This window comes from Buteo buteo, chromosome 7 (assembly GCF_964188355.1).
Source record: "Buteo buteo chromosome 7, bButBut1.hap1.1, whole genome shotgun sequence".
NCBI classification, from domain to species: Eukaryota; Metazoa; Chordata; class Aves; order Accipitriformes; family Accipitridae; genus Buteo; species Buteo buteo.
Genome location: NC_134177.1, coordinates 12,075,309 through 12,088,086, shown reverse-complemented (window position 1 = coordinate 12,088,086; position 12,778 = coordinate 12,075,309). Strand labels below are relative to the sequence as shown.

At 56.8% G+C, this 12,778-nt stretch overlaps 1 protein-coding gene across 1 annotated transcript; it reads left to right on the top strand.

Annotated features, from left to right (window-relative positions):
* Positions 1–2,924: 2,924 nt before the first annotated feature.
* On the top strand, positions 2,925–10,997 carry B3GNT7 (UDP-GlcNAc:betaGal beta-1,3-N-acetylglucosaminyltransferase 7). The gene is made up of 2 exons (XM_075033224.1): positions 2,925–3,022; positions 7,438–10,997. The coding sequence occupies exons 1-2, from the start codon at positions 3,012–3,014 to the stop codon at positions 8,639–8,641; spliced, it is 1,215 nt and encodes a 404-aa protein (XP_074889325.1). The 5' UTR covers positions 2,925–3,011; the 3' UTR covers positions 8,642–10,997.
* Positions 10,998–12,778: the final 1,781 nt, after the last annotated feature.

Below are 12,778 nucleotides of genomic sequence, written 5' to 3'. Positions count from 1 at the left end.
TTTCGGGCGAACAAAAAAATTCAGATTTCTCTTTTTCAGGTTTCGCTCTCAGCAGAGGGGTTGTGGCTGCTCGGGTAAAACCTGTTTTTGCCAGGCACTGGAAAGAGGCTAGGAGGAGGTGTGTGGAGGAGAACTTCTTTATAAAAAAAATGCTCTCATTTTGGTTTTAGCCTTCCTGCCACCTTTCTGCTTTTCCAGGGTGAATCCGGAGAGTGTGAAAACTTGGGTTTGTTCTAAATATTTCTACGTAATGATGAAACAAATGTAAAAAAATGCTGCTTCATCTTAAGATTCAGCTTTGAAACAGGAGCTGGCAGTGCCAGGAGTGCCTAGGACAGTGTTTATCTCTGTCATTAGTAGTCCCGGACCTGACACTGTTTGAGTCTTTAATGAATATCAGAAGTAAAGCTCTGCACAGCCATCACGCCCCAGGTCTGCAATGCTCTCACGCAGCTGGACATGCATCTCTCCCACGCAGGGGGAGGTGGGAGTGGGGTCTGCCTGCACAGAGGGGCTTATTTGAGCTGAAACCCTGCGCAGCAGCACGGGAGCATCCGGCAAGTCAGCGTGCTCGCAGCCCTGCCGCTTTCCTGCACAGAAGCGGCCGTCGGAGAAGTGGGAGCCTGGGCGCATGGCTGGCAGAGCTCCCTGCGGCAGGCTGCCAGGAGCCCTTCTCGTCCCACAGCAGTGCCACTTCCATGCTAGAGCAGCACAGCCCTCAGGCACGCTGCACCGCAGCCAGCCAGGGGCTTTGCCGGGCGGACGTGCTGATACCGGGGGATCGAGTGCCCCAGGAGCCTGTCGCACACCCACGGCATCTGGGCATCCCCTGTGGCTGCAGCAGCTGCTCCAGGGCTGTGTTTTGGGTTTTACTCCAGCTCCCCATAGCAGGGATGCTGCAGTTCCTGTCTCCATCATGGTCCCAGGGCACATTGGAAGGAGGAGATGGTGGCCGTGCTTTTGCGGCTTTGCTGTTCAGACCCCTTTGTGCCTCTTTGTGAAGGGGAGGTTCTCCAGTGGGGTCCCCCTCCACCGTGAGCCCCTCTTTGCAGAGTGGGGTGAATTCCCAGCTATGGTGTGGCATGCACCTACCATTCCTGTGCCACAGGGATGAGGTGAGTCCTTCTCGCATCCCGCTCTGGTCAAGCTGATACTCAGTGCGGCTCTTCATTGTACCTCTGACACCCCTTCTCTGTGTATCTCACGACCATGGTTTTCTTGGGGCCATGAATTCAGCAGATATAGACTTTCCTATGGGAAGTGGGAACAAACTAAAAAGGAATCAGGGAAGGTGCATGGGGACCTTTGGTGGCGATAAGGTTGTGGGGTGCTGCAGAGCTGGTGCAGCCTGTTTGGGCAGTCTTTCCTGGGGAGCTTTCACAGCCCCCAGGACATGGAGCTGCAGGGCATCTGGGAAAGCGATAAACTGAGATAAGGAGAGAGAGGAGCGGGTCTGGAGAAAGCAATGCAACTTCCCTCCCCCCCAAACTGAGCTGGACTTTGGGTTTTCTTGGAGCAGGACCAAATGCTATTTGAGTAGCAGAGTTTGTGTGGGTCCCACCATGTGTCCAGCTTCGGAACAGAAGAGCCTCTTCCATGACAAGCGCAGTGTGTCTGGGGGGGCTGTGGGAGATGCTGACTCTCAGAACTCGTGCAAAATGCAGAGGGGCTGCGGGAAAGGGACTGGGATATCTCTGCTGGGCAGGAAAGGAAATATCCCAAAGGATTTCCTGCAGGCTTCCCAGTCTGGCTTCGTGGTTGACACGAGTGGCTGGTGGGGATGGGAGGATGACAAAAAGGGAGACATCAGAAATGATGGGGACTGATTTTTGTTGCTGAAAAAGACCCTCAACTGAAATGCTATGGTTAAGAGGAAAGGAAGGTCTTAAATCTGCTTCTCAATGGGCAATGGGATGTCCCATGCTGATATGGCTGCAGCAGGGATGCTGGTGAAACACTGCTCCAAACCAAGGCTGAAGGAAGAATTTGGAAGGATACTTCACTGCCTGTGGTGCTGGTAGAAATTTGACTCATAAGACGGGTCCTGGCATGTTGAACAGGCACCTTCCTGCTGCAGCAACCCTTCCTCTCAACTCCCTGCACCCCCAGGTGAGGTGTGGGTCCCAGGAGATGTGTGGGTCCTGGACAGAGCATGGGTGCCTGGTGAGGTGGAAGTCCCAGGCAGAGTGTTGGTTCCCGACAAGGTGTGGATCCTGAGTGAGATGTGGGTCCTGGGAGAAGTGTGGGTCCCAGGAGAGGGGGGGGAGCCAAAGAGAGGTGGGGGTCCTAGGTAAGATCTGGGTCCTAGGGGAGGTGTGGCTCCATTGCTCCAGGGATCCCAAACCATGCTGTGCACAGAGGCGAAGCTGGGATCTCAGTGTCCCCATAAGAAACTGGTGTTGGGCCCCAGCTCCCTTTTGGGATTCATCCCAAAGCGACCTGCTTGTGTTAGGACGGCAGAAAAGACCCACATTCCTTTACCAGAGATCAAATCCTAGCTGCCAAAAGCACCTCTCCTGGTGAGCACTGGAATCCCATTTCCATAACTGGGATCCTTTACAGTTAACAGCTATGGGGCAGGGCCGACACACCCCAGAGAGGGAACTGTGCCTGGGGTGTAGAAGACCCCGTGGGGTGGGACCCCCCCCCGGGTGGGAAGCCCCCGAGCTCCCAGCTCCTGGTGGGTGTCCCATGAGCAGCAGGGAGGGTCCCCAGGGGGGGAGCGTGGGGTGTCAACCTTAAACCCCTTCCCCTGGCAGCACTGGGGATGCCTCAGTCTACCGGTGCGGCCGGGGGGGACGGAGGGGCAGGGCAAGAGTTAACCTACCTGCTCTGCCATCCCTCTTGGCTCCACCTCGGAGATCGAGGGGAGGGAAAAGGGAAAAAGTAGGGAAAAAAAAAAAAAAAAAAAAAAAGAAGAGGAGGAGGAAGAGGAGGAGGGCAGAGAGAAGCGCCCGGACCGCGGGCAGCCCCGGCCAGCAGCGGAGCGGCCGCCCCGTCCCTCTCCCAGCATGTTCCAGTGGTGAGTGACCGCCGGGGAGCGGGGGAGCCCGACCCCCGCTCCTGCCCCTCTCCAGCACCGTCCCACTCCCCCTGCCCCCTGCCCTCCGCTCCCGCCGCTCGGCACCGCCGTGTCCCGGCGCTGCAACCCTACCCGGGGCCTGGGGCGGGGGGGGGGGGCTGCGAGGTTCCCTCCCCACCGGCTCCCTCCTGGGGGGCTCCCCGGTCCCGTCCCCACCGGCTCCCTCCCGAGGGGGTGCCCCGGGGGGCGGCTGGCTGGGGAAGGGGCAGCTGTGGTGGGGAGGGTGCGCGTGGGGAAGGGACAAAGGAAGACGCCGTGTCCCCTGTCCGTCTGTCCCCTGTCCGTCTGTCCCCAGGCCAGGAGCGACTCTCCCTCACCCCACTCCCCGGCTCTGCTGAGGGCTCCCAGGAGGGGTCTTCTCCCACCACCCCCGGGCCGGGGTACCCCGGGGAAGGTTCTCCGGGGTGTCCGCTCCCAGCGCAAACCTCGCCCCATCCCGGGACACCGGAGCTCCGGCCCGGCGGGAGCCGGGACAGGAGCAGCGGGCAGGGGCTGGCAGTCAGTGTCGTCCGTGTCCCCCCCTCCGCTCTTCCCTGGGGATGCCTTTCCCAGCCCTTCCCTGGAAAAGGGCTGCTCTGGGTGGCGGAGAGCGCGGCCAGGAGGGCAGCCAGACCTGCCCGTGGGGTCCCTGTCCCACGGCAGTGCCAGCCCGGGGGCAGATGCCCACGGCGGGGGGAGTGGGGTGGTGGGGAGGAACCATCCAGGGTTTGGGCTCTTGCCTCTTCCCCAGCCCTGTGGTTTTACCGCCTTGTATTTAAACCAGATGTCTTTTATAAGAAGGGGACGTGTCCCCGGACACCCCGGCAGTGGGGACGACCGTCGCGAGCTGGGGCCCCGCTTGGCGCTTGCAGCCAGCCAGCGCAGGCTGCTTTTGGAGACATTTGGGTGCTTTTTGCCCAGCATCTGCTCCTAGATAAGATCCCCTCTCCCAAGCCCTTGGCACCGCCAACAGAAAGGGCTCTATACTGGTGGTGCCTCCGCCGGCTCAGTGACTGGGTCTAATTGAGAGGCCAGAAAAATCCAAATAAATAGATAGCCCCGGCCGATCAAAGAGGTTTTCATGCGGATCAAAAGTGGCTGTGTGCCTCTCCGGGGACCAGGGATGGAGAGCCCCAGTCTCCTGGGGCCTCGCCTGCCCTACAGCATCACCACCTGAAAGGAAAACTGCCCACCTCTAATTTGGGGATTTATATTTATCTACCTGGGGCAGAGCCGGTGATGGTGTGGCCGTCTCACAGGGAGGCTTTTCAGCTTTTCCTGCTGGAGAAAAGGGAAGAGGAGGAGCAGGTTGGGACCCTTTCAAAGCTCTCTCGGTGGCACCGACACCGGTGGTTGGGGCAGCCGGTCCTGGCTGGCGCCAGTGGGAGCCCAGCCGGGATGGGCACGGGTTGCTGCCGTTCTTGGGCCCTGTAGCACCGGGTGCCCCAGGCTCTTGGGGATGCTGCCAGGGACAGGCTGAGGGTTGTGCCCCAGAGCAGGGTGCTGGGGCTCAGCAGGGTGATTTCTCTGTGATGGCAGTGAACCCGAAGCACCTCCCTCACCCTTGCCTCCTGCAAAGCAGGAGGTTCTTGGGGTCTCCAGAGAGCAGGACCTGGTTTCTCCCCCCTAAAGTACTTCCCTGCTGAGGAGACCACAGAGCAGAAAGACTCAAGATCAGAAAAGTGCATGATTGCCACGCTTTTGCCCCCAAAATCCTTGGTTTGATGTGGGAATCTCCTGCGGATGAGGGTCAGGGTCCCCCCAGTCCCCATTGCTTTCCTGCCAGTGCAGGGACAGGATTTCTGTGGGGCAGAAGCCAGCCGTGGGTCTCTTGGCTCCTGCTGGACCAGGTGGTGCCCCCATCCATGATTTGCAAAAAGTCAGACCTATAGGAAAAATCTCAAAGAGATTTTTGTAATAAAGCAAAAATAGCACGTTGCCAGTGAGAGTTGGGAAATGCTATCTGCTGAAGGAAGGACGAATAAGTTTCTGTGCTCTTGTGCAACACCTCGCTGATACACCTAGATGTAGCTGGGCTACCCAACCGTCCGCCTCTTACTAAAAGACAGAGCTCTGCCCTCAGCCCCATGGCTGTGTCTTCTGCCTGCGCTGAAATAAAAAGCAGTGACCCAAGGAGGGTAACAGGGGTGAGCAGCTGCGTGTGGCTCCCATCTATGGTGGGCAGAGCCCGCCAAGGGTGGGACTCATCCGTGCTAGTTAGTGACAGTCCTATCTATGCAATTTTTTTTAAAATTATATCAGTAATTCCCTGCCCATGGCTTCTGGGGAAGTTCTGGCCATGCTTCAGGCTGGGTATTTTGTCACGTGTTGCCCTTGGGGTGGTGGGGATTGCAAGGGTGGGATGGGGTGGGAGCAAGGCTGGGGTGTCAGGATGGGATTGGTGCAACTGGGGTTACTATACAGGGGTGACTGGGGTTATTTCTGCTATAGTGCCAGAAATGAGAGATTTTAAACCCATTGCTTGGCTGTGCAGGGGTTAAAGTTGTATTGGGATGAAGGGTTTCTAAGAATAAGCTCAGAGCTGTGTGGCTGGGGCTGGAGAGGGTTAAGGGAATGGTGAGATCTAATCAGAACTGCTCCCTCATCAGTCTCAGATGAGTGGCCACATATAAAACCGGATGGGGAATATCTACCCATTTACCCGTAATTACTTATTTCCACGCTCGCTCTCACAGTCCACGCTAGCGATCAGAGTTTTCCCACGTAAATGTCGGGCTGAAAAGTTCTTTGTGCTTGAGGGCAAAGCCAGAGAAAGGAGCTCCTGAAATCTCCTGGTTCCTCCAGTTCCCATTTGGGGCTCCTGCGTTTCAGGGTGGCCGGAGTCTCCTCAAGCAATGCTGCCCCCTGCTCTGGGGAGCCCGAGGGGCATTGGGGTGTCCCACCAAGCAGGTGCTGTGGTGCAGCCTGTGCCCCTAAACCCCAGTAGCTTCCCGGCAGTGCTGATCACAATCTGGCCCCCAGGGCCAGGAGAGTTTCAAGGCTTCTTTTTGGTTTTTGGCTATCATCTGGAAATTACTTGGGTTAAATGTTTCAGATTTCAGCCCCAAGCTCCTTCTCTGGACTATCCCAAAGTGAAGGTGCCATCTGCCTGGTAGAGATGATCTTGGATCTAATGGAGAGCGGGAGGCTGAAGGCTGTCCCCGATGGGTGGCACCCAGGCTGGGACGTGCTTTCTGTCACCAAGAGGACGGGCACAGGGGAGCCCTGAATCCCATGCCACATCCGTCTCCTTCGGCTTCCCAGAGGAGGTCCCTTTCGGCCGCCGGCAGGGAAAGGGGCTCCAGGGGCCACCGAGCATCTCACGTGTCCCCTCCTGCGTGGGAGCAGCCGGAGTCGGGGCTGCCCTGGGGAAGCTGTCAGGACCTTGGTGGGCACGTGGAGCCCAGGTGATGGGTCTGCAGAGGGGGAGAGCAGCAGGATGGCCCCGCAAGAGGCTGCATTTGATCTACCACCCCCAGTCCCCTGTGCACCCTGGACATGCCAATATCGGATTTGCTGGAGGCTGGGAAAATCTGCTCCCAAACCTAAGCTTTGCAGTGGTGCAAATCCCCAGTGGTGCATCCACTGTCCTTATCCTTGTCACCACAAAGCGAAGCGATGGGTCTCGAGAACTGATGGGTCCCAAGAGCTGGCCAAAACGCCCAGCAGTGCTCCCAGAAATGCTGTTTCCAGAGGTCGTTGCAGGGTTAGGAGTCTCTTTTCCCCACTGAACCTTGAAGTTCGTCTCAAATTGCAATTTTTTTGTCCTGCTCTGCCATTTCAAAATGAAAAGGCAATGCCTGTTTCACGTCGACTCCCGTGGTCTTCCTGGCTCCAGCTTCTCAGTGTTGTGTAACCTGTGATGCCAATCTAGGGCCGTGAGCAGTACGTCTGTGTTTTAGAGCTAACACTTCCATGGAAAAGATAACTTCCTTCTGCTCTTGTCCTAAACTGCAATTTTCAGATGGCTGAAACAGGGGTTTCCCGTGGGACTTTCCTCCAAAACAGCTGCTATGCTGAAGCTCTCATCCTGACTTCATCTCTCTCGCTCGACCCATTTTCTTCTCTCCCATGAACCCTTTCCAGCTCTTTGTGCAGATATGGGGTTACCAGGTGACACCACAGCCACCTGCCACGTGCCTTGTGCCTGTCCCTGCCACTAAGTGTGGCCCCAGATCCGCCCCACAAACGGGATGCAGGTGGGTAGAGTGTGGGTGGAGTTGTCCCACAGATCTTCCCACAAGGCTGCTGCCCGTCAAAAGGTGATGGGACACAGATTATGAGCTTCCCATGACCTCTCCAGCAGATGGTTTTACAGACAAGTGTCTTGCAGCCTGCTGTTTCCTCTCCTTAACCGCCCTGTCTTGTCCCTTTAGGAAGAAGACCATCTACAAAACGGTTTGCCTCTCCTTCTTGCTGGTGATCACGGTGACGGTGCTGCAACGGGGAATGGCCCCCAGCCAGTTCATGCAGGGCCAGCAGCAGAAAGAGCTGCCCCTTCCGGAGCCTCTGAAAACACAGAAGAGAGACAACGCCTTCTCCATCACCAGCACTTTCTGGAAGAGCAAGAAGGAGAAAGCTCCTGTGAAGGAGGAGGAGAGCATGATGGCAAAGCAAGCAAAATCCTGGGATGTCACCACTACCAACTGCTCAGCCAACCAGAACTTCAGCAAGGTGGACTGGTTCAAAGGGCTGGAGCCCAATTTCCAGCAGTTCCTGCTCTACCGACACTGCCGCTACTTCCCCATGCTGATCAACCACCCCGAGAAATGCAGCGGGGACGTCTACCTGCTCATTGTGGTCAAGTCTATCATCACGCAGCACGACCGCCGCGAGGCCATCCGGAGGACCTGGGGCCAGGAGAAGGAGGTGGAGGGTAAGAGGATCAAGACCCTGTTCTTGCTGGGCACCGCCTCCAAGGAGGAGGAAAGAGCCAACTACCAGAAACTGCTGGATTACGAGAACCACATCTATGGGGACATCTTGCAGTGGGATTTCCTGGACAGCTTCTTCAACCTCACCCTCAAAGAGGTCCATTTCCTGAAGTGGCTGAACATCTACTGCGACAATGTCCGCTTCATTTTCAAAGGTGACGATGACGTGTTTGTGAGTCCCAACAACATCCTGGAGTTCCTGGAGGACAAGAAGGAGGGAGAGGACCTCTTTGTGGGGGATGTCCTCTACAAGGCCAAGCCGATCCGGAAGAAGGAGAACAAGTACTACATCCCCAGCGCCCTCTACAACAAAAGCAACTACCCACCCTATGCAGGGGGTGGGGGCTTCATCATGGATGGACCCCTGGCCAAGAGGCTGCACAAGACCTCAGAGACACTGGAGCTGTACCCCATCGACGATGTCTTCCTAGGGATGTGCTTGGAGGTCCTTAAAGTATCACCTGTTGGGCACGAGGGCTTCAAAACTTTTGGCATTGTGAAGAACAAGAACAGCAAGATGAACAAGGAGCCATGTTTTTTCCGGAGTATGTTGGTGGTTCATAAACTGCTGCCTCCAGAGCTGCTCCAAATGTGGGACTTGGTCCATAGTAACTTGACGTGCTCGAGAAAACTCAACATCCTTTAGCTCAGTCTCTCTGGAGAGCTGGGACTGGAGGGGCCAGGACAACTGATTCCTGCTCCGGGATGGGGTGAGCTTCTGCTGGTGGCACACAAGTCCTTTGGGGGCATCTCCCTCCGGGGCAAGGAGGGCAGAGACACTACGCTCGCGGGCAGGGTTTGCGATAATGTTTGTTCTTGTACTGTAATGTGGTTCGCTTATCTCCAGCTGGGTTGGGGGTTGCTGAAAAAGAAGAGAGAAAAAAAAAAACAAACCACAACAAATCTAGCACAAAAGGGAGAGGGAGAGAGAGAAGGCAGAGGGGTTTGTGCTCTGCTTTAGGTACCACCTCCACCGGAGCATGATGAATGGCAGGGTGGGGGGAGGCAGGGAGGGCTGTGGCACAGGCATTTTTGGAAGATGTTCAGGGGCTGGCTATCCAGGGAAGCTGCTTCAAGGGAGTTGAGCGGTTTACAAGTGCGTGAGCCCCCCATGACTCAAAAGTCAAGGGGATTTTACTTGTCATTTTGAATTTCTCCTCCATGCAAGGTTTTAGTGACATTGACCCCCTGTGCGTTTGGTTCAACTCCCTGCCAAAGTCCTCTCTGTGTCCCCACTAGGCAGCTGGGGAAAGGAGGTCTCCTCCGAGGCTGGACCTCGCCAGCCCCAAGCCCCCATTAGGGTTTCAGCGAGGCAGTTGGGGGATTGGAGTCTTTGTCCCTGCTAGAGGGTCCCAGACGATGGTGGCTCCCAGCACCAGCCCGGGCTGTGCTTGGCTCCCCAGCCCCTCTGCCAGTCTCGCTGTGCGTGCACTGAGAGGAATGCACCCAGGCGAAATTCCTCAGGGATTTGTTCCTCCTGGCAGAAAAGGGAAGGGAGGAGGCGGGCTGCCCTTGCCCACGGCCAAGGAAGCAGCAGAGAAACATGGTTGGCCCCAGCTGGAGCCGCCCAGGGGCTTATCACATCTGGGACCCCAGCTTGGGTGCAGGCATCCCAGGGGCTTGCTGCAGGGAGACCCTCTCCTTGCAGCAGGGCTGCCCTGGTTGGGGTTGCCTCAGAGGGGAACGACAGACTCCAAAGACCCCATGTATGGCCACTTCAGGCTCAGCCCCAGTTTTGCAGCGAGCGCAATGCTCCAGGGCAGGTTGGAGAGCATCGGTCCCCCCCTGGCACGCAGAGCAGGGGACGAGGGGACAAGGTGAAGGAGGGCTGGTGTTTCACACCACGTCTGCTCCTCTCGGGGTTGTTGCAGTGTTTATTCTACAGGGTGAAGCCCAGGAGCATGACAGGGAGCGGTATCACGAGACATGGCCCTTTTTCTTTGGGCTGAAAGGGCTACTGGAGCTGTCGAGGGGAGCCTCGAGCCAGCTGCCATAATGGAACCCCCCCCCCCAACACAGAGACATGCGGCCACGCAGGGGCCACGGCTGCTCTCCAGCCACCGACTGCAGGCGTGAGGAAAGCCAAAGGCATGTACAAAGCCACACGCGTGCACGGGCACTGGCGTGCCAGCTCGCGGGCACAGGCTCTGCACGCGCAGATGTCCCCGTGCGCAGGGCTTGCATGGCCAGTTGTCCCTGCGTGCGGGTGGACGCACGCAGCCACATCCATGGCCCTGACCACGCACAGTGAAACACAGGCACATACGCTCTCACTCTCTCTCCCTCTCTGGTGCCAGACGTTGAAAGGAAAAAATTTCGACTACCTCAAAGGTCCCCCTGTGCAGTGCCTTTTTTTTTCTTTCTTTTTCTTAATGTGTTTTGGAAACGGGCCCATTTCATGTACTCCAAGTCTGTATGTTCCCCAGGTTAGAAAACAAACAAAAAAGGGCATAAACCAGCCAAAATAGGCACCCTCGTGCCAAGCCATGCCGCTTCTCGGCAAATGTCCCTTGTCTGCTCAGACAAGACGCAGATTTGAAGAGGAGGAAGAGAAAGCCCATTGCTGCCTAGGGCTCAGCTCTTGGTACCAGGGCTGGCAGCGACACTGTGAACTTTGATTTATGAAGCACCCAGCGGCACTGTGTCCCTGGGGCAAGTGCTGGCAGCACAGGGCAGAGCCCCACAGGCATTTTTGGTGCCTGCTGGGCTTAGGCAGTACAGAACACTCCTTCATTTTCCCGTCCCCTCCCTCCTTCCAACGGGAGCGAGTTCAGAAATACTTTCCAAATTGACACCTCTGTAATTTATGTCAGGTACAGTACATTAGGCTGTATATTTATCCTATATGCAGGGACAGCTCTCGCTCTCCATAGCAATGCACATGGCGAGCCAGGGCTGCGTGCAGAAATCTCTCAGTGTTGCTCTTCACCTGGTGGGACCTGTACAGAGAAACCTTGTAGATTTGGTGAATATTCTAGTTTCTAAATAAAGGTTAAAAGAAGAAGGAGAATTAAAAAAAAACCCAAACCCTCACTTTGTGTCATTGCTAGAGGATTTCTGCTGGCCAAGACAGTCTGGCTGTTTGGGAATGAAATCTGGTAATGGGCTACAGTGGCAAAACTGCTGCTTGGAGTTGGTATTTGGGGGCTGTGGCTGCCCTGCTCTGGCTTGGCATGGCTTCCTCGCAGAGCCTGGCATGATGTTTAACAAGGGCCGGTGGATATTTTCTCTCTTCCATGCACTCCTCCAGCTGCATTTCAAACCCAGCTAAACTTCAGATTGTTCTGGCACCCTGCAGCAAGGAGCTCTTCGCCTCGCCCTCTGTGGGAAGAGACGCTTTGGCAGGTTTGCAAACTCACCTGTTTTGTCGAACACCCTCTCCTCGTGCTGAAGGAGGTCACCACCTCGCTGTCCCTGTCACCCTCTCCATGGCAGGACCCTGCCCACTGCCTTTTTTCCCCCCAACCAAAGCACCACCCCAGGGTGACACATCCCCTGGCCATACCGCAATGGGATACACAGGCCACAGGGCCAGCAGCAACCCCAGAGCAGAGTGAGCCGTGTCTGCAGGGACACACCTGCATCAGGTTTGAACATGGCTGGAGTGAAGAAGAGGAAAGCCAGGCGTTTGGGTACTGGGGGTTTCCGGGGCTGGCACCCAGCTTGGCTGCTTGACATACCGCTGGGGAGCAGAGAGGCCAGCAAAGGGGACCAGGATATGCTGGACTTGGCAGGCTGGGCCAAAAATTTCAAAAATTTCACAGGTGAGGACAAAAGGCAAATGCCAAGCAGATGCACTCGTGGATGTGCTTGCTCTTTCTCCCCCGTGTGACCCAGGGCTGTCTCCTCCGTCCGTGGGACTCCTCCGCAGGGTACCAGGGTGCGAGCAAATGCTCCAGCCAGGGATCCAGTGTCCCTCGTTCCGATGTGAAAGTGGGTCTGGGTCCCACGGGGCAGGTCTGAGGTCGACCGCAGGATGAGGAGGCGAGTTACGGACGCCGCAGTCCCCAAACCCCTTTGTTCATCCTGTTTCACACGTAAGCGGCCGGGGTCTCCGAGCTCTTCGCGGGAAATCCCCCGCCCCCTCCCCAGGGGGGTGACCGTCCCGCCGGGCCCGCCTCGGCTCCTCGCCCCGCGGGGCTGGCGGCGGGAGCGGACCCCTTAGCCCGCCGGAGCCGGCCTCGCCGCCCGAGCGCGGGCCTGTACTGCCCCCTGGCGGCCGCCGCCGCCGCCGCCCTCCCGACCATTTGCCGGCGGGGCTCGGGTGGCGGCTCCAAAATGGCTGATGCCCAAAGGGCTGGAGAGGAGGAACCCTTGCTCAAGGGACGAGGGGAAATGACCCGCAGACCCGTCCTCAGGTCTCCAGCAGAAGCAGGACCCTCAAGCCAAAAGCAACCGCTCCCCCACGGGTTTAATATAAAATATTTTAGCTGCATAGAAACCCCTTTTTCCCCCTCCAGGGGCTGTATGTTGTAAAGAGATAACTGCATCAGCACACAAGTGGCCACAAGGATTTAAAAAAAAAAAAAAAAAAAAAGAAAGAAAAGAAGAGTCCCAGCATTGCTACAACATACAAGAAAGGTGGAGCTGTCTGCAACCACAGCCAGCGCTGAGGCTGGAGGTCATTGCCCACTAGCTAGGAAGATAAGCCCCTGGCTGGCAGAGGCACCATCCAGGAGGACACAGGCACTTGACATTTGAGCCTGCGGGTACCTGTGCCCAGGGGAGGCTTGAACTGACAGCTACGCAGCCCTGCAGCCAATACTGCCCGAGTTAAACCAAA